Source organism: Gouania willdenowi, chromosome 3 (assembly GCF_900634775.1).
Source record: "Gouania willdenowi chromosome 3, fGouWil2.1, whole genome shotgun sequence".
NCBI lineage: Eukaryota > Metazoa > Chordata > Actinopteri > Blenniiformes > Gobiesocidae > Gouania > Gouania willdenowi.
This window is the reverse complement of record NC_041046.1, coordinates 1,590,538-1,613,160: the sequence shown is the minus strand read 5'-3', so window position 1 is coordinate 1,613,160 and position 22,623 is coordinate 1,590,538. Positions and strand designations below refer to the sequence as shown.

General features: G+C 36.0%; 1 protein-coding gene across 2 annotated transcripts in view; it reads left to right on the top strand.

The window, feature by feature from the left end:
• The window catches only part of cdh8 (cadherin 8), a 190,429-nt gene that overhangs the window by 117,767 nt on the left and 50,039 nt on the right, over positions 1-22,623 (top strand). For both annotated transcript variants that reach the window (XM_028434324.1, XM_028434315.1), the window contains exon 4: positions 17,124-17,243. In XM_028434324.1, coding sequence (XP_028290125.1) covers positions 17,124-17,243 — 120 coding nt within the window. The remainder of the gene's footprint in view (positions 1-17,123; positions 17,244-22,623) is intronic.

Genomic DNA, 22,623 nt, shown 5'->3' with positions numbered 1-22,623 from the left:
TTCCAATGACATTCCTGAGAGTGATTATAGGTACGTTGGTGCGTGAGCATTGAGTAAGAGCTCCCTGTGGTGGTGTTTGTTGAGAGGGTAAATTCTGGGCAATGATGGGGAGAAAAATGTGTGTCTTTGAAGGATGAGTAGGAAAACACAACTGTTTTCTAGCAGTTGTCAAGAAGTGATTCAGATGTCTTTGATTTACAATAGACTTTCAAACACTGGTGTTAATTTGACAAGAAGAAGTTGTTTGCAGTTTATTTCACTACATACAAATGGACAAAAGTGTTCACGTCTTGTTATTGCCATTCAGTTCTTTAGCAATTCACTAATTGCTTTTAATGTCACGAGAGTAAGAAAGATCATAAGTCCAGAGCTGCTGACGGTGTCATTGGCTATTAGATCTCTGTTGCCGGTGAGATGTGCCAACCACTTAATGTTAGGCCATTGTTAAGAGCTCTGTTGAAACGGATGAGCTGCCTCATTTATAAAGCTTGCTTACGTACAAAATGGTTTATGTTTATTTCTTATTTCATATTTACTTGTCAATCTAAAAAAAAAAAAAAGCACAAGAATAAAAGCTGTCAATGAAAGTAAAAGAAAAAAAGCACAGTGCAAGTTTCAGAAGGGGCTGATTTAAGCTAAGTTTATCATGTTCATGCCCCCTTACGTCTTCATGTAGATTATCTGATCCATAAACACGTAAATAACCCCAAAATGTTTTAAAATAATTAAATATATATAGACCTTCAACTTTAATACATGATAGAGGTCTGCTTTTAAAACACAAACGAAAAATATGTTCTAAATTAAGTACAAAGTATAATGTTAGCAGTCCAATTCCAAGAGTAGTTATTTGTACCTGCGTTTAACTTTTTGCACATTTTTACTTCTTCATATATGTTATTGCACAATCTCCCACCGCAGACTGAGATGCGCATTCAGAGTGGAATGGATGGTTCGTGGTTTTTTTTGGATTGCTTAAGCATGATTTTCAAAACAGGGCCCGTGTTTTCAAAACACTAGACACAAATAGCACAACCACACACTCAATTAGCAAAACACTACAGATCCTTTGCATAATTAAACACTCTTGTAAAAACTATACACTTCTTTTTAAAAACCACACTTTGTTACCATATGAAACACACACGTTTCACATTACTGTACTCTGTTTGCACGAGTTACACTCTGCTGTGATAAACCTAAAACACTTTTAGCACTTCTACTTCCCTATGATTAGAGTAGGCTACTATCAACAAAGTACAAATATAATGTAAATTCACCAACCACTACACAAGACCAATGTGTGACTGAAGAAACTCATTTATTTCTCAACACGCCTAAAATGTTGACATGGAGATTTATACATACTGAAACAAAACAAAAAAAAATAAATAAATAACTATATATCGTCTCTTCGTCTAGCTGGATCTGGCCAGAGAATTTCATCTACATCGCAGGCAATGTCGTCATTAGCAAGACACCTTGGAAAGAAACGTCTTGAATGACGAATCCAACCTTGCATTGCTGCTACCTCCATCTGGTCACAGGCCTCCTCCATGGACTGGATGAGGGGTACCTTAGCCTGGAAACGGAGGTCATATACCTTCCACCGCCATGCCGAGAAAAAACTCTTCTATAGCATTGAGGAATGGAGAGTATGGTGGAAGATATAAGACGGTGAAATGTGGATGTTGCTGAAACCAGTTTTGAACCAGAGTAAAGCGGTGGAAAGACACATTGTCCCATACAAAAATGTATTGCATATGATTTATTTGATTTGCTGCTGTTATGTTGTGCAATTGATCCAAGAATGTAAGTATGAGTGCTGTGTTGTACGGGCCCATATGAGCATGGGACCCCATTCTGTGTAATGGCTGCACAGAGTGTTACTGTATTCCCCCCACGTTGCCCTGGGACATTGACTATAGCCCTGTGGCCAATGATGTTTCAGCCCCTCCCTCGTGTTCTCGTCAGGTTGAACCCAGCCTCATCTACGTACATGAACTCATGCTGGATCTCCTCTCCATCCATTTGCGCAGATCTCATTTGTCAGATTCAGTCCTCTTTGAGAACGTTCTTGTGTTCCTCTACCTCCAGCATGGCCTCCTTCTCTTCCTCTGTTGATTCCTTTTTCTCCTCCTCGTCCTCCTCCTCGTCTTACTCTTTTGCTGACTCTTTCCATTGTGCTTGAAGACCGATGAACTCACCTGCTGCTTTTTATAGGGTTTACACACCTGATTGGTGTGTCTACAATTAAGCAGTTTGCACACCTGATGACTGTGTTGAACCAATTGGTTGGAAGGTGTGGTTATTTGACAGTCAGTACTTTGGCATTGCAAGGAAGTGACTTCATGATAGATTTTTGTGTGCAATGTATGTTTAGTGTGTGTAGTGTTTTGCAAATCACTGTGTGTAGAGTTTTGCAACAAGTGTGAGGTTTACAATGTGCTTATATTTGTGCAAATATGGGCTAATGTTTTGCTTCTTGAGTGTAAGGTTTTGCTAATTGTGTACTACTTTTAATTTTAGTGTGGAAGCAATCCAAAAAAACTGTAAAATGATGATTTCCTCTTGAATAGTATTTTCCTTCTCTGACCATGAACCACTGAACATCCATTGGATATTATTTAACAGGTTTTTTTTTTTTTTTTTGGCTTTAAACAAAATCTGAAGAATTTTGAATTTAACTGGTTTTCTGAATTTTAAAATACCTGATTTTAGGCACAAATTAGTAGTATCAAGGTACTTAGCATGAAGAACCATCCTTTTGATTTTTTTTTGTATTTTGCATTGTATGTTGTAAGGTTTTGAACAGCTTTCGAGGAAAGATGACAAGAGTAATTCTATTTCAGTGTAGTTTATTCTTTAGTTGAGGAAAGCATGATGTAACCAGCTTGCGAGCTGTAGCAGGACTCAAAACCCAAGCATTTTGCAACTAGCACGCAGGATGTTCACAGGCTGAAGCAGAAGCAAGACTCCATAGAATTTTCGCAGGGAGTACAGATATCTTGCACATATTATTTGAGTTGAGGTTTCCAGTACAGCTTATGATCAATGAAAACACAAATAAACCTATTCTTGCTTAACTTGATGTCTTCCGATACCTTTTTTGTTCAGGTTTAATGATAATTTGTTTACATTCAACGATTACTTTAATCTTAGCATTTCACTTTTGAACACCATTAGAAGCTACCGTAAATCCCCCCCCTGAGCAAATAACATTTGTATAATACACAAAATATTAAAACACTTTCTATCTATCATTTATGTATAAGGTAAATAGTTAGGATCCACATAATGACCCCTGGAGAACACCACAAGTAATGTTCAAGCACATTGATTCATGGTTAACCATATAGACAAACTACTTCTTATTGCTGAACTTTGTAACCACTTTAACTCTATGCTCTATTTATTTATCATAATGTATGTTTTGCAATGTCCCATCACTAATAGTATCAAAAGAAGTGAAAGTTGAGCTAGATTATCTAAAACTACACTGATCATCCAGTCCAGTATCTTTGATCACTGTGATGTATGGAAACAGGTCAATCGTCTTTGAATGGATGTATTATTAATAACTTCAGAGAGAGCCGTTTGATCTAAGGTGTCTGCTTTGAATGACAAGTTGTACATATGATTGAGTGTATTAGCTACTCTCTCAATAATTTTTTTATCAGCTATAAATCAATGACATTCCAATCCATGGAAGTTTTATTGGTACTTTATTCATAATTTTAATTATTTATCAATTTCCATTTTCTTAGCTGTTCCCAAAAACATTGAATCTCCATTTCTCTCTCCACATTCTAATTCCACAGTTTTTTTTTTCCTCAGCATAATTTATTGTATTAGCAAGATAAGCCCAACCTCAACAAAGGAGCTATTAAAACCTTCCACCACTTCCTTCATTGTAAGAATTTGCTTTCCTTTATCTGTACAGGGATTGCGATGTTTGATTCATTTGTTTATTTCTAATTATTTTATTTGACATATTCCATATACCTTTAACAATATTTTTATTTAATACTTTAGTATAATAATTATTCTTCCTCATCTCATAATGGTTATTAATGTATTAGTATATTAGTTTTATTTGGCCTCTTTCACTTAATTTTTCTAACTAATAGTATATAAAACCTATTCTTTTTACATGCATTGTGAAGCCTCTCGGTCATCCATTCTACACAGTTTAACAGGGCAGTGCTTATCATATTCAGTATGAATGTCTCTAAAAACAAGTCATGAGTCTTATCTACCACAATTTCTATGTACACACTAATCCAATTCCAATTAATGAGATCATTTTTTTTAAACCAACATAAGATTAATTGGACCTAATTATCTTATATTTAATTTATGTTAACTCCCTCTATTTATTTTTACAATTGCATTCATAAATTAGACAGGCCAGTGATTACTGATATCAATCATTAACATTCCAATTATCACTTTACTGTCCATAATATTTGTAAAGATATAGTCAATTAGGGTGGGACACAGGGATGTTACAGAAACACTATTTAAATTTAAAGCGCTAAAGCCTGATTTAAAATCACTCTTCTGTTGTATCTCACAGGTGACAGGCTGATGCTTTAGTGTGGGCATACTCGGTGCAGAAACCATGTTGTTTACATATGTGACGCTTGAAAAATTAAAAAATGACAATGAATGAACCGCTGTTAAGGCTCGAAAATAGTTCATAGTATGTGGAAAGCTTGTCATCTGAGAATGCGGTCGCTTATTTAAGGCAACTCACTTTAAGTAAAGGTGAACTATTGCGGGACCCATGCAGCATTCCTTGAAACGAGTGGTCATCCGATGTGCACTCCTGGCCCGATGTTCAATGGGCACACATTTATACCTATCTGATAGAAAAACCCAATGTATATAAGAAAGAAAACCTAAAAGCATTAAGTCTCTAGATGCTTATAACTACTTAAGAACGGGCAGGTAGGTGAGTTGCTATAGTCCTTATACCGAGTGTTTCTGTGTATTTCCTAGTATTCTGATCAGTTTCAATGGATGAGTTTCCATCTCTACATTAAGTCTCCTCCTCACTGTTCCACGTCTGCATATCAGTCCATCTACAGATTTTTATGATCACTTTTTATTGAATCCAATAGCGCTCCGTCCGCTGCCGTGCACGTGTAATGTGGTTATTTGGCAACTTTATGCTATTTATTTCTATCATAAACTGGCTGATTTTTACTTTATCCGGAATGTTTCAGCACTCTCTCTCTCTCCGTGTGTGTGTGTGTGTGTGTGTGTGTGTGTCAGATACGTCAGCTGTCAGCCTCTATTTGATAGCACACAACCATAAGTCTCGTCTATTATTCTGTAAAGGGTGCCCATCAGCCAGTATGTTGTAAAATGTAAGTCCTGGATTGTTGGTACTCCTATTTGTGCAATCAACAATGCAACACAATGGCATGGTGTTGTTTTTCTACAAAAAAAAAGTGTTTCAATTGCGTGCTAATGCTAGCATAATGTAGTTCTCCGGTAGTTTTTCACCAAGCCTGCGGGAACATGCACCTAATTTAGTATGCATACTTCACATGAAAAGGGTCTATAGCCCTTATTTGTCAACCTTACTAAATTTTTCCACTAAGTAAAAGTTTTATTTCCTTTATTTGTTCATTTCAGTTAAATACATTTTAAGATCCAACTAAAGACAATTAATTACATTTTCAAATAATCTTGTCGCATAAACTTCATAAACCCAATATATTGTATAGCGTAAACTTAGTGTAACATTCCACACCTTTTTAGCAGGCTTTTTAAGATTAAAAAAAAAAAAAAAAAAAACCTTCATAATGATCTTGCTATTCAGCATTTATAGCAGAATGTGTGCTATTGGTGGTATATGAAGTGAAGCTTTAATCTATTAATCTATAAAGAGTAACGTAAATGCAGGTAAGCTCAATACAGTTTTATAAATGTCCTTGTTACTGGAGAATGTGCCTATAGAGAGAGAAAGAACACTGAGTGAGTGAAAATGTCTTTGGTGCATTTTAATAAAACTTGTAAAAGTTGTGACAGAGTTTGAGAATACAACCTATTGTTGATTCAGAAAGTTTGCCTACTCCAACAGATGTCCACTGATCCTTTATACTCGTGGTTCTCAAACTTTTTTGACTTAAGTACCCCTTTTTTTCTTATTTCTGAATCCAAAGTACCCCCTTTGTCCAATTACAACATTTTGCTTAGAAAACTATTTAAAAATGAACACAGAGCATAATGATTGAATGAACGAGTAATAACACCATTTTAAAGAATCTCATTTTGTAAATATGTGGAAATAAACAGTATTTAGTGCAGTGGTTCCAAACATTTTTTAGATCATGACCCCATTTTGATATCGAGAATTTCTGGAGACCTTAAAGACATTTTTTTTTAGAATTAGTTTTTGATCATCTTGAACTCAGACATATATATATATTTTTTAACTGCATTTTAGTTGAACTAGATGTATAGTTCACAAAGTGAAAGTATAGAAAAACAGTTGTTTAAGATTGTGTGTTGTTTTCATTTTAAATAATAATAATAATAATAATAATAATAATAATAATAATAATAATAATAATAATAATAATAATAATAATAATAATAATTAAAAAATCTATTTTTCAGAAATTACAGGCGACACCCATTTAAACTCCATATGACCCCACATGGGGTCCTGACCCCAAGGTTGAAAAACACTGTTTTAGTGTCTCCTGAATAGATTGATTTCTAGATTGATATTTTGTTTGTTAATTTTTTTTTCTCTCTCTCTCTCTCTCTCTCTCTCTCTAGTACCCCCTGTAGTGTCATTGCGTACCCCTGGTATACATACCCCAATTTGAGAAACACTGCTTTATACCATCTAATGCTTGTCGCAGGTCATTTTGACATCAGTATTGTAAACAGGACCTTCAGTCAGTATGTGTGCAAGTTAGTGTATTGAGTAACTTTGAATAAGTTGAATTATTTTTTTTTTTTTAATTTTTTTGTTTATTTGAGTGAGACACAGTGTTTATGAATCTACAGCCAAAGTTGTAAATACACCGAATTTAGCTAAACACTAAATTCCATCTGTAGAATTTCATATTTAGTTTTTATTAGTTGAAAAAAATACCAATATATTTTTATATAGTTTTTTTTGTTGAGTCATAGTCTTGTTATTGTCACTTATTAAATTAAAAACATAAAACTATAATGGAAAATTTTTGTCAACAAAAGTAGCCCTAGTTTTAATGCCTGAATTAAAATCAAAGATGACAAAATGTTAGGCAGCCATTAATAGGTCAACTGTTGGGATTTTGACATATTTCCTGTGTAAGATGAAGTCTGGCAGATTATTGACATAGATTCTGCTGAGAGCTGCTGTTTAAAAAAAAAAAAAAAAACACCTTTTTTTTAAATGACACTACATACGAGCGTGGTGCCTGATTTTCAACTTCATTTCCTTCTTCTGCTCCCACACAGTGTAAAGTGAGCAGCTGCAAATGAGCGCCTCGTGATGGCTCAGAGCTACATCTTTATGACTTTCCCCGTTGTTTGATTATCCTTGCAATACTTCCACCAAGGAAATAAGCAGACTGCACTGACAGAGCTATGCTGCAGGATACAGAAATAATACAGTGTTACAGAAATAAGCTGCAACGTCCTTCCACATTCGTTGTGTGTCACACCAGCTCCATCCCTCTGTGGTTCAAAGGAGATTCCTATTGATTTCCTATCACCAAGCCTGTGTAAAGAGTAAATAAGAAGCCCTAGTATTTTTCTGTCTTGATAAAACACAATGCTATAGAATATAATGTCTTTATCACAAGGCTCCTTTAGTTGCTGTATGCCCTTCAGCCGACAAAACCTGTAAGCTGTAAATTTTATGTAAATGCCTCATGTACAGTAATGACATCCTTTGAAAACAATGAATGTTTGAATTATTATTGTTTTCGACATCCTTTGAAAACAATGCATGTTTGAATTATTATCGTGTGATTACATCCACAATGCTGCAGGACTTGATTAATGAGATTACTTTTAGTGTGGGTAAACAACTGTGAAAGCAGGCTGTATTTTCATACATGCTTAATGCGTGCCAGCCTGCAGGGCCCAATGCCCGAACCAACAGAGGGAGATTTGGGTTCCCAGGAGAAGGTTATGAGCAGTCTTTCAGTGTGCGGGCATCTGCTAGACAGCCACAGAAGCAGGAGAAATTCATTTAGAGTAGCGATAGCACGATTGGACCAATATTTCTATAGCTTTGACCAACAGTGGCCTGTAACATTTTTCAGGTAGGAATAGTATCAGTAACGGACATGAGTTGCATTTCAAATAATGTACTTTGTGATTCAATTCATGCTATTGGAGAATCATATAGGAAAAATGCAGAGCAACAAAGATGAAACTAATAATCAGTTTTATTTTAAATCATTAAAACTTTCACAGTATAGTGGAACAGTGTAATCTGTAGCTGTGAACATAAGAACAGTATTGTGTTTGTAGTGTACTAAAGTCTACAAGAAGTTATATATTTCTCGATTTTTTTTAACATGTAACAAAGCTTCATTGCAATTTCACTTCTTGGCCTTTTTTCTTGGTTTAATTAATCAAAATTATGTTTGATAAATAAAATGATGTGTTTACAATATGATAGATTCAGTGACGTGCCGTGACCACTAGGGTTGGGTAGGCACATTGCAAATCAAAACCACCAATGACAATTTCATATGTTTCTGCTGTCAAGTGTTAATTCAATTCAAATTAATTTTATTTGAATGAAGCAATTTCCAACAATGTCATCTCAATGCGCTTATCAAAATATAAAATTCATAATAAGAAAGAAAAAACCCAACAAGATCCACATGAACAAGTATTTAGCCATCTAACAAAATCATCATCGTAAAACACCATTAAAGAAACATAAACAATTATTTAATATAGCCTTCATACTCTCCCAACAAGATATATCTCATGACACAGCAGCGCATCCGTTTGTTTGTGTTGGAAACACAGAAACACGGAAAAAAAGACAACAACAACAACAACTCGGAACAACCTCAGTGAGACGCATCCACAAAGCCAATCCTTCCTTTTGTATCATTCACGGAGGAAAGTATGAAATATTTTCTGACCTTACCTTTGCTGAAGGTCTGGTAGCTCAGGTGTTGGTCTTCATCTTTAAAAAGCTGTCGCTTTTCCTCAAAAAAAAGTTTCTCTATCATCTCTGGCGCTGTTATCCTGCCTGTAGTGTTATCCCTCCCACTAGCTAGAGAACGTAGCAGCAGCGGTCACTTGGCGTCGATTCACTCATGTACTGTGAACATATGTATAGCATTTAGCATAGCACGGTTTCGTAAATGATTGTCATCTTGGGGACCTGACTGCTCATGTGCAAACACGTAAAAACACGCAACGGGAATGGAGGCAGAGGAGCAACGTATCTTTGGGAGGGGGCGTGGCCTCCCTCTGCCTTAGAGCGGAGTGAGACGGCAGCTGTTCCAGGAATTAGCGCTGTTTAGTAATGTGGGCTATGAAACGCACAAAATGCGGACACTTTCTTATAGGTACTGTAGGCTATTGGAAATGGAAAAGTAAATAATTTATAATTATGTTATAATTAAAACAAATAATCAAAATATCAATTCACCCATGGGTAGGCACTGCCTACCTTGCCTACCCTGATGGCATGTCACTGGATAGATTGATGAAATACAAATACAGTTATAAGTTACAGTACTTTTTTTTCCCATTGCAACACATTTTAAAGTTTTATTTACATTCATTATTTCTTTCTTTTCAAACTGATTTCATGTTTAGAAATACTTGACTTTTGATGTAGAATAGTTTTTGTTTGCAGGAGCCATATTTTTCAAAATGTAAAAGTGTGTGTTCTGCATTTGTCACTATACTGTCATAATGTTAAAGCGTGGATTGGATTAGTTTGTAGTGTCTTTACAGTTTAATAATTATATGTGTAGGCAGGAACAATATTATTGCAGAAAGGGTATGTTGTATTATTTTACTCTTCATTCCATCTTTTGTGCATATTTTAATGAAAATGTTGTTTTTTTTAGTTACAATTATATTTTCAACTCTTATGAAGAAACAATGTCTTTAATTGAAACCTATCCAGCACTTCACTTTCCAAAAGTTTTACACCACAGGTACAGGTGTTGTGTTTCTGTTTTTAATGCTCCAGGTGCTTCAGGCTTTAGAAGCAGCTAAGACACAATGTTCCTCCTACTATTGGGTTTCTGTGTTTGTCGCCTGGTCCTTCAGCTGCAGCCATTTCTGCAGCGTCCCTTATATTTCTGAGCATTATCAGGGCGAAGGATGAACTAATCTGCATTGATTTGAAACAGGTCCAAAACACAGGTTTTTCTCATCCCTCAATTTTATCAGTGATGCTGAGGGGCTCCTTCCCCCTGTGGGAGGGAAAGAAAGGGAGAGCTATTTCGTGCTTCACTGCTTCTACTGTTTTTATGAAAATGTTCCTTCTATTCTTACTTCCCACTTCAAGTCATGATGTATTCATGAGGCCAGTTTGCAACAGGCAGGCACCTTTTAGAAGCATGGTGGTCCTTTTAATAATTAGGCATGGGTAGCTGGCTGCCGTCACCCTCTGTAGAAGTAGGAGTAATTTAAGTTTAAAAGAGATAAGGCTCTGTATCTCTGACAGAGGAAGGTGCAATTTCCTTAGCTGTCTTTCATTTCATTCATTTGACAATTGGCAAACACCTTCAGCACACAGGATAAAGTTTCCCACCTGGAAATACAGCACGGACACACGGTTTTGGATTAGCACACACATCTGCGGGATATAATTCGTTTACTTAAGTTTTCTCACATTCTGTCAACCAATTTATTATATATTTTCTCACTCATGACACACATTTAAAGAAATTCCTTTCAACATGTCATGTTTTTCTTTTGAATTGCTAACTAGTACTGATTTAGAGATTTTTGATTATGCTTATCTTCTCAGCAGCAGAAGCAACTTCTGGGGTGTGTTTAAGGCATCATTTAGATGAGATACCCAGACGTATAAAATGTATTTTATATTACTCAATTTACCTGTCAATAATATGTAACTTATTTTGATAATTATTTGAGAATATTATATTTAGTGCCTTACAGTTCACAATGTAGCCTTCGTCACAACAAACAGATCTTCTTTGTTGTCCCTAGAGTTACAGTAATTGAGAAATTGGGAAATATGCTTTCTGTGTTTGGGCCCCTCATGACTGGAACAACCTTTCAGCATTAATTTGCTCCCCTACGTCTTTTCCTCTGTTCCAAAATGCTCTGTTAACACATCTTCAGAATACTTGTCTTTGTTTCTAGCCTTTCGTATATGAGGTGTTAACTTTGTCATTAATATTTGTGATGTAGTGTTACACATCATGAAATTTATTGTATTTTATGTTACACCAGTGGTCACCCCGCAAAAAAATACAAAATGCTTGACCTTCAAAGCACCTTCATGCTGAGCCCAAGATTAAAAATTTGACTTATAAAGGGTATAAAATGTGTCTAAAATCTATCCAAACCTGACTAAATAATGTCTAAATTAAGTGAAAATGCCTTACTTTAGTAAAATTAGAAAAACACATGTATGAATACAGTCTAACACTTGAAGAATTTTGCCAGTGGTATACAATACATACCACAGTTTTCGAACCACTGTACTTTGCTGTACTCCTTCTGTGATGGGTGGGCAGGTGAATAGTGAGGTGTGTGTTTGTGTGTGTGTGTGTGTGTTTTGTTGTATTTTGTTTTATTTGATTGTAGCTACTTTGCTGTGGCAAAGTATATGAGACTAAATATATAAATATATATATATATATATATGTACAGCACTTCTCTCTCTCTCTCTCTCTCTCTCTATATATATATATATATATATATATATTAGGTCTTTCATGTACCGTATTTTTCGGACTATTATTATCTATTAGTAACCATGACAAAGTGAAGTCTAGACATACACGGAAACTTCTTCTTACAGCAGCGATTGATGCTTCAAACAAGCAGTGACTCTGGAAACTGTTGAAGTTTTATGAAAAATAAAAAGGAAAAACTAAAAACTCACCTTTTCCATTTTGGTGGGTGTTTGTCAAAGACAGTGTCCCTGCAATGCAGGTAGAGTTACAGCATGTTTGGAACAGTGTAACGGCTGTAAGGCAAAGAACAAGGTTGCCATATTTGAGTTTTAAACAATTGGTGGAACTTTGACATTTGGCTGTATGTTTTGAGAAATTGCATTAAAAGCATATATATATATATATATATATATATATATATATATATATATATATAAAGGATTATGATTGAATAAAAAAAAAACAGTGCAATATTATTTACAATGAGGGAAAAAAGCCAACAGCAACATGAAAGCTTCAGTGTTCATTAGAAAAAATGCCTTTAATGACAAAGAAGTGTGAAACAGTCTCATGTAACTAAAAATGCTTTGGAGCAGAATATGCTTCTCCTTGTACTCTTCAAGGTTTGAAAATGTGTGAACAAGAAGCAATAAGCAGACAGTCACATGAGGTTTACATAAACTGATGATGGTGTGACACTGGCATGACACTGGCTGTCGAGGGATGCTGTAAACCTTTCAGGAACTGATATGAAGTCATAATTGGTTGTTTTATTTAAGGCCTGTATAGAAAAAAAAGAAAAAAAATTACTTATTTAGCCCATGTCAAAACATTTAAAAATAAACGAAGAATAATAAGGTACAACATTTAAAAGGTAAGCAACACAACAGCACAGGTCATAGTAAGACTTTGAATTACTGGAACACTTATTTCCCCGGGGACCAATTGAGGTTCTCTCACTATGTAATAACTGGGTTGTGACAGCAAAATACTGCATTCTGGGTTAGTGTGCTACATGTTTTTCATTTTTATACATATTTTTGCTGTTAAAGGAACATACAGCCAATAATGATGAATCAATGGTCAAATCATGCAGCCAATAGAGAACAATCCGTTAATTGTGCAGGCGCTACAATCTATTTAAAAATAAAGTAAAATACAACATAACAGCCTACATGACACAGTTGTCTAATTTAGTAAATTGTATATTTTAATCTCTGAAAGTGGTCCTATAGTGTTGATCTTTTTTGGTTAATGTGGACAGAACAGAATTGGATGTTTGTTGCAGAGGATGTGCACTGTGCAGTTTGGGAGAACATCATCCCTTTGTTGTCAGAACACCTCTAAACATCTGTTACAAAACCAAATACTATCCCATATGTAGCTTCCTGCCAGTGTGTTGCTCACTGTGCTATGCAATGCCAGCTTCTTTTGCTCCTGCTCCTTCATGTTATTACTAATTATGAGCTTGGTCACCCTAAATTAAAATGAGTTATCATAATTGAGTTACTTTTCTTTTTTTACTCAGTCTTCTTTTCTTCTTTCTTTCTACCTCCAAATTCAGTTGTCAGTGGTGGATTAAACTGTCACTACTCCATTTTCTGATTTGCCTTGAGCATTCTGCAGTGTCAGAATATTGATGAAGGACCTTGCATACATTTTCTGAAAAGCTCATGAAGTGAGTTTATTAAAGAAGCTAAATTCTGCTATATTGAGCTTTACTGATGTGAGGCTAACAGTTAATTGCCTCAGCATTAAAGGCTTTGTGATAGGCAATTAGCATTTTAAAACACACTCTAACAGCTATGCTAAAAGTCTAATAGAGTAAGAGTTAAACAGTAGGTGAAGGGGTTTTTTTTTTGTGAGCTTGAATCTGCTTTGAGTGAGATAGAAACATCTAATTACAGCATGTACTAACTTGATTTGTTTGTTTAAGAAGAGCAGTGAAAACCATGTAAGTTAATCATTGAATTATTATTGGATGTACAAATACATCACTGTCATTTGATTAACACAGGCTAACCCGCTGGTGTCAAACTTAAGGACCGTGGGCCAAATCCGGCCTCCATGAGGATCCAATTTGGTTATAGATCAAAGTAAAGGTTACATTTGAAACACTATTCCTGATTTGTTAACTCATTTTATCTCAGGGCCAACATTCAACCCACTTTGATATCAAATGGACAAAAACCATATTCATCTGATTTTGTGCATATGATGATATGACTACTTAAACATAAAAAGAAAATCTTCTTAAAAACTAATTGGTGATGCACAAATACATTTCTATATAGGGTCTTACTTACTCCCAGTCATTTTCTCTTTCAAATTAACAAACCTCAGAGACTGTGATGGGTTCAAAATAGAGACAGGCTTTATTTCCAACATGTGCATTAGCAGTGGCATTTTTGGTATGGAAATTCTGGTGGGGCCTCACTATATTGATGCATGAAAATGTGGTGCAATCCAAACATATTATTATTCTATAATAATAATAATAATATAATAATAATTAAAGCCGCGAGCGGCGTCATAGGGTCCGATGAAGCGGCCGGGGGCGGTAACCCACGGTCACGTATACCACTGTTGGGGATTTGAGAATTGGCCTGAGCAAATTTGGTGTAAATTGGTGTAAAAACAACTGAGATATTGCATTTACCAAGAAATGGCGAAAGATTTTCCTGTCATTTTAGGCCCCTCCTACTGATGACGCTAGTGTTTTGAAGTCAACACGACATGTCGTCTTGCCGCTAGAGCTGGTGGCGTAGGACGGCCCAAGAAGCGGCGCCCTCTGAGAGCGCAAGGCATTGTGGGTGTTTTTGGTTATCGTTTGTTGTTTGGGGCTGTACGGTCATCATGTGTATCAAATATGAAACACTTTGAACTTAGCATTCTGGAGTTGTAAGCGTTTTCGTTGAAACGGCGTAGTTATGGCGAAGGATTTTCCTGTGTCATGATAGGCCCCTCCCACTTTTCACAGCCTGCTCTATTTGACATAGCAATGTACTTCCATCTAATAAGATTCATCCTACAGTGTTTTGAAGTCAACACGACATGTCGTCTTGCCGCTAGAGCTGCTGGCGTAGGACGGCCCAAGAAGCGGCGCCCTCTGAGAGCGCAAGGCATTGTGGGAGTTTTTGGTTATCGTTTGTTGTTTGGGGCTGTACGGTCATCATGTGTATCAAATATGAAGCACTTTGAACTTTGCATTCTGGAGTTGCAAGCGTTTTCGTATAACGGCGTAGTTATGGCGAAGGATTTTCCTGTGTGATTATAGGCCCCTCCCACTGGCCATGATGGGTAATTTGGTCATCGAGCGTTGTTTATGGATGGACAATCATCGTGTGTATCAAATATGAAGCAGTTTGAACTTTGCATTGGAGCGGTATAAGCATTTTCCTATTACAGCGTGTTGATGGCGAAGGATTTTCCAGTGACATTATAGGCCCCTCCCACTGATCACAGCCTGTTTTTTCTTCCATAGCAATTTGCTACCCTCTGTGTAGGTTCATCCTACAGTGTTTTGAAGTCAACACGACATATCGTCTGTCCGCTACAGCTGCTCGTGTAGGACGACCACAGAAGCGGCGCCCTCTGAGAACGCAAAGCATTGTGGGTAAATTGATTATCGTGTTTTGTTTAGAGCTGGACAGTCGTCATGTGTATCAAATATGAAGCAGTTTGAACTTTGCAATCTAGAGTTATAAGCTTTTTCCTAGAACGGCGTCCTGTTGATGCTAACCGTGTACATGACCATAAATGCCACCGGTCGAAAACACAATGCATGATGGGAAATGTTTCAAAGCAGTCATGACCAAGCTTGGGCACATGTCCTTTGTGTGAAATTTGAAGCTGATCGTAGTTTGTGTGCCAGAGTTATGGAGATTTGGACATTTCTGCGTGCTAACGAAAATTAGCATTGCATTTTTGTGGCGGCGCCACGACCAAACCGTGACAGATACGCAAATTCTTTCGATTACTTTTTATCTTCAATGGGTCCTATGTGGTGTTGCCAAGTTTTAAGCGAATCGGATGAATCCCTTCAGACTAGTTCGCGCAGATGCGTTTCGAGGGCGAAACGCCATTTTTGACCTTTGACCCAAGATGGCTGACTTCCTGTTTGGTTTTGGGCAGGGTCACAATGTAACTTTTTGCTCATTCTGGGCCGAAGACTATATGTGGCGATTTTCGTACATATCGGTCAAACCTGGCGGTCGTGCGGTTCCATCGTTTTTTTGGCGGCAAAAACGCACCACCAAATAATCGAATTTTTTGCCAGGCGCGAGGTGCGTGCAATTTTCGGTGAGTTTTCGGGCATTTTTAGGGGGTCGAATTAGCGTGGGGAGGTACATAATAATAATAAATAAAAGCGAAAACAATAGGTTCCTCTGTCCCATTCTGGGACATCGGACCCTAATAATAATAATAATAACCCACTAATCAGCATTGGCACAGTTTCATCACTAATGTACTTGATGTTTTATGAAGTATTTCACAATTTTTAACAAAGAGGTTTAACATTAGAATTGTTTTCACTATTATTAATAATTCCTTTATAGTATTGTTTCAGGTATAGTTTCTTCCCTGGTATCGTTGTTTAGTTCTTTTCTGTTAGTTTCCTGTCACTCTCTCCTGTTAGCAGCGTGATTGAGTAATTAGATCATCCCACCTTCTCTACAGATGCTGCCCTTCTTGTTAACCCCACTATTTATGGAATGTATTTCACTGTGTGCTTTTTCTTGACATGGTATTGATTGTGATCTACAATGTGGTTAGTTTAGTATTCATTATTTTGTTTCAGCTGATGTTTCCTACTTTTTTAGATTATTAGATTTGGTCTTCTTCCTGTGTTTGTATTCTGCTAAATAAATCATTAACCGCTCTGTATCCAGCCGACCTTTGTTGACTTCAACCATGCCTTGTCGCAATATGAAGGGCATTTATAATGTATTCCCATTTTCTTTGTTTTCCAGATATTGACATGCGATCATGGTATACCTTGATGTGTAAAGAATATGTACTTTTTTTGTTTTCATTTGCGGTTATGGCGGGATTGACTGAATGACAAAAAAATCTAAAAAGCTTAAATGTTGCAGCTCAGTTGGAAGTGGAGGAATCCAGTGATATCTGAGGGTATTTGACCTCTGACAAGGTCATAGAGTCTTACCCTCTAGGTCTCAGCTGTAGTCACGGCTTTGTTCTGTAGATCTTCGCCTACTCAGGTCATGACTTTGTTTTTCTGCACTACAGGTACCCCAGTTACCAGAATAACTGCAACAGATGCTGATGATCCAGTGTATGGAAATAGTGCCAAATTAGTCTACAGCATACTAGAGGGACAACCATATTTCTCTGTAGACCCCAACTCAGGTAAGTGTGTTTATACATTGCTTTTACAAGTTAAGTTTATAGTTTTTCATTTTATAGGGCTAAAAATATTTTACAGGTATATCTAACCATTTATCCATTGGTGGTTGACATGCAAGAATAATGTATTTCTTAAAGAGGGGTGTCATGTAAAAATCACTTTTTCAAGCTTTATATCATGATAGTGTGTCATTCCCTACTGAAAAACGTACCTTCAGTGTTGCTCAGATTGATTTACGTATTTTTGAGTAACATTTAAATCTCCTGCCAGCAGCCATTTTTCTTCTGTTTTGCTGGCCAGGAACTGCTTTTAAAGCTGTTAGTCAGTGTTTGCCTGGCACACCCTGAATAATATTCTGCAAGATCAAGATAATGCCTCATTAATGTTTATGCCTGTGATTCACAAAGTGCAAAAGTTATTTATCTGTTTCAAACTGATGAATAGCGTTATTTCAGAATGTAGGTACCATATCCATGAAAGGAGAAAAAAGGGAAAAATAGGCTTTACAGTACTTTCAATCTGAGGATTATTGCTGTCACTTATATGCTCGTGCCAGGTACCAGACCAAAACCTTTTAGTATTTAAACATTGTCTTCTTTCATTACTTACCTGGACTTAGATAAATGAGCTTACAATGTCACCATAGGTCAAGCTGTGGGCTGTTACTATTTGACCAAGTGTCTGCTTAAGCCTGTGAGAGTGACAGTTATGAATAACTTTAGCTTAAGAGGGTCACACTTATTGTAGTGAGAAAAAAAGAGAAAGATGTGGCTCCATCAAACATTTGTGTGCCATTTTTTCAACTTTAAGAATCCAAGAGCGTAGCAGGAACAACTTTACACAGTGTAAATATTTTATAAGAAGCTATGGGATTTCATATACGTCTACTACATTATTTTGACAGAAGCTGAAATGTCGCAGTAAGCTCTTTATTAGTGCACACTGAATAAACACGAGATGAAACACTAAAAAGTCATTGTAGTGATGAAGATCTTAATATACATGAGCCGTTATGTAAGACTGTTCACAAACAGAATCCTTGCAGTTATCAGCTCATATAATGGTTAATTTGGGATAATTTTATATATAAACATTAAAGACTATATATTGCCAAAATTGTTGGATTTATGTCATTTTGTTAGGAAAATGCAATTTCACTTAGTTAATTACACATTGTGAAACATACAGTTTGTTATTTTGAACAAAAAGGTGACTTCACAGTAGATTATATTTAAAGGGAAGTGGGAATGAAAGATATACAAGCCTACAAACTAAGGGCTGGCTCACAACAATGGAAACTAGAATATAAATAGACCAGCAGTCAGGAGCCTCCGGGCATTGCCACAAATTACACATTGGCCTCTGGAAGACAACCATCAAGCGGTGACATCATAAAAAGTGCAAAAGATGGCTTTTCGCAACCTAAACGTGCCTGATACCCTTTGCCTCCATGTGTCTTTTCAGCTTTGACTAACATGAAAACAAATTACAGAACAAAACTTTGCGTGGAGAACAATTTTAGACTCTCAAATTTAGCAAAACATTACAGATTTCTGTTCATCCTCTCAACCTCACTCTTCTCATTAAAGTTGTAGCAAGTTGTATTTCACAGTTTCAGGGTGAGGAATATGTTGTATTACTGATAGATGTTCAATCAACATGTGTTTGGTAGATTTCATTTTCCAAAATATAAGAAATCGTTTCTCAATGAAAATTCTAGTATTCCAGTAATCAATTCAATAAATTGAGTGATAATTCGAAATAAGATGTTGTCTTGTGTGCTTACAGATTTTTATTTTTTTTTTCCTTTTTTTTAAATTATATTTTATTCCTCAACAGGAAAGATAAAAATCAGACAAATTTCACTGTCGGGTTAAATTGTATATGACATTACATTATGTTTTTTAAATGTGCAGGAGTAGGGGGTAAATGGCTTTAGGTGAAATGTATGAAGGGGTACGGGACTGTGAAAAGTTTGGGAACCACTGGTCTAAACCAACATACAGTTTGGGACAGTGTAATGAATATGTATATCCCAGCAGAGAAGATCTCACTGTGTTTTTTCACTAAACCTTTACAAGCAAGATATCAGCTTTTTCCTCAGCCCCATGATTTATTTAGTCATTAAAGAGCAGGACTTTTGCTGCATTGTGTTTCCATAATACCTAGCAGTGCATTTCAGATAAAACATAAGAAAAACCTCTTTACAAGTCAAGAAGATTACATTCATATACGGTATAGTTACTACCTAAAATAACCACTCAATTGTTGAGAGACATGTTGGTTATAACTTGCAAACTGCTACTTCTATGGTACACTGGAAGATGCTTTGAATCTGCAAAAAGAGGAATTTATAAATGTAACTGTACAATAATTATTATTGATTTTAATACAGATAAGAATACATCGTGTGTATGTGAGTAAGCTTAATCAGATAAAATAAGAATTATGTAAATGAATGAATAAACATCATGCTTTATTCAGTGCATTGTATCATCCAGTATGGATGTTTTAAAAACACGATGGCAAGATAAGTTGCGACTAGGAATGATAAGGTGCACGACTCATCTTCAACTCATCGGGGGAAAAAAAATCTTGTAAGAAAAGCAAGAGAGCACAAACAAGTCAGTCATTCATCCATGCACACACACTAACACACATACCATTCTGCTAAGAGCAACACTCTCATCTCTGTTGATCATTGTTAATTATTCAAATTAATTCCTAATCACTGAAAAGGGAGGATAGACAAACACTCATTTCCATACACATTTGCTTCAACTTTATTTTTTTCACCAACCATTAGCCAAGTGATGAATTGGGGCGCAATGCTTATTGATTTATTGCAAGCCTTTCATTTCCAATACAGGGTTGTCAGCGTCAAACACCTTCTAATGGTTGTTTCCCTCTTACCATTTTAAAATTTCATTAACATTCATTAAAACATCTGGCTCACTTGAGTGAACCATCTGCATGTGCACCTCAACCTCACAAAGCGTGCATGCTAGTGCTTAAGTTAAGGGCCTTGCTTTTTCCCACTGCAGTCGAGATGTCGGCGACGCCTATGGAAGCACAAACACTCGAAATGTTGTTCGTAATTATGCACATAAATTTTTGGTGAGCCGCCTTTTTTGTTGCTTGTTTATTGGACACTGTTTTCCAAAATGTGAGTCGTCAATTTCCATTTCATTTCTTATTCATGTATTTCCACTTTTATTTAATCATACTGCTCACAGACACATGTTAGAAAGTCAGCTGAAAACCAATTAAAGATCCAATCTTGAGTCTGCTTCGAGATAACTTTACGCATGATGACACTGCCAAAGAGTTTGCCTTGTGAAAAGAGGTAATAACGCTCTTATTTGAATTTAGGTACACAATGCAATATGTTTTGTTTGAATTTTTTTCATTTAAGGTAAAAGTGCTTGGAAATCCCAGGTTGCAGGTTAAGTTTGAGCATGATTTATAGGTCAGCTAATACTAATAACCCTGTAAAATAAAGCTTTGCTGAATGTTTATTCGAGATTTTAATAGATAATTTCTTTTGGGGGGGGAGAAGGAGGAATAAAAACCTAACCACTAATCAAAATCTATTTATTTATCCCAGGGGGATAAACAGAAAGAAAGAGAAAGAAACACGTGCATAATTAAGTAAAAAACTGTTAATTAAATAAGGATTGTATACAAGTGCACACATTGCAGTAGAAATGAGATTAATAATAATAATAATAATAATAATAATAATAATAATAATAATAATAATAATGTACAAATACTGTGTATACAACAATCAACGCTAATTGAAAACGCAAATTATTATTAAATGAACTTGTTACAGGTGTCTCATGGCCCATTAAGTCGAGCCACATTTTTAAACATATCTTGAGCATTTATTCATTCACAGGCAACCATTTACGCACATTTAAACACGTATGATAACTCATTTACAGAAAAAAAAAGAAAGTGGAATCACATCCCTCAAAATTTTCATTGCAGGGTTTCTCAAACTTTCAGGAATCAAAAACCTTTACAGGAGAAAGAAATGTCACAGACTGACTCATAATACTCATGACAATTACTAAAATAATTTCAGCCTAATCGGCTCCAGCGTGTTGTCGGGATCATTCATATGTCTTATGCCTTGCTTCAGCAAAATTCACAAAAAACCTTTTGAATTTCAAGGGAACTAATGTAATCAGTTCTTTAAGTCTTTGGGAAATTAACAACCATAACCATAGTTTGAACTTTGTATCATTTAATGATGGAGTAAATGGATTAATCATTCACTATACCAGCTGGATCATTAATAAAGGGAGCAATACAAGCAGTTGATTATTGTAAGACGCACAGGACACAAAGAACTAATGATCCTGATGCGTTTTTGGCTGTTAATAAAAGTGCTTATGTGGAATTTTGCACCATTGACTTTCACTCAGAATCAGCTTTCTGGTAAGACTTTTTTAAGAAAAAAAATCTAGATTTTTATTGTGCATTACCATTTTGATAAATGCTCCGTATCACCCACCGTGCTGAAAAGCATACCTTCTTAATATAATCGTTTTGATTTCCAGATAAAATGGCAAGTTGACGGTCATGTTCAAACATTTGGTCAATATTAGACATTTATGTTTGCATACATTTAAACAAAACACAAATTAAAAGGATTAAATTGTTTTTCTTCCACAATGCCCAAATCCAAAAATAGATTATTTTATCCTGATAATTTATTGTGTTACCATTAATCATGTGAATGTTCTATAATCAAGCACCAACAAAGACAGTGCATTTTTCCTCCTCTGAAAGGAAGCATAACTGTGTTTTCAGCAACCTACACTCATAAACTCCTTGTGTTGTGTAGGCCTAGATATATACTGTATATGGCTTTATTGATCCCCAAAGGGGAAAGTAGTTTTAAGGCAGTAGTTCACATAAATCACCCATTACAGCTTGATGACTGATGCAGCAAAATCACTCTTTTCACACAGACAAAAGTCATGTTTTAGACTAGATGAGTCCTTTCAGCACAGCTTGTTGGGTGTTTCATCCAACTGGGTAAAATAATCAGGCCTTCAAGTTCCTCCTGAACTAAAGTTTTGCATGCACACTTTATCTTGTGCTATTGGAGAGTTTTCTGATATTTTAGAGACATGAAAGCACGTATCACTTGCTGCTGTGAAGAAGGTCAGAGTCACAGCTGCTCCACAAACACAAGCAGTCGATCTCAGCTGATCAGAGCAGACACACTCCGTCCACACTGCAGATTAATTGGGTCTGTTTTTTCCACCTTAGATAATTTTTAATAAGCTATTTATTCCATCTGTTCTCACTCTCTCTCTCTGACTCCTTAACACGTCTGTGCCTTTTTCCTGTTGCTTTGCCATG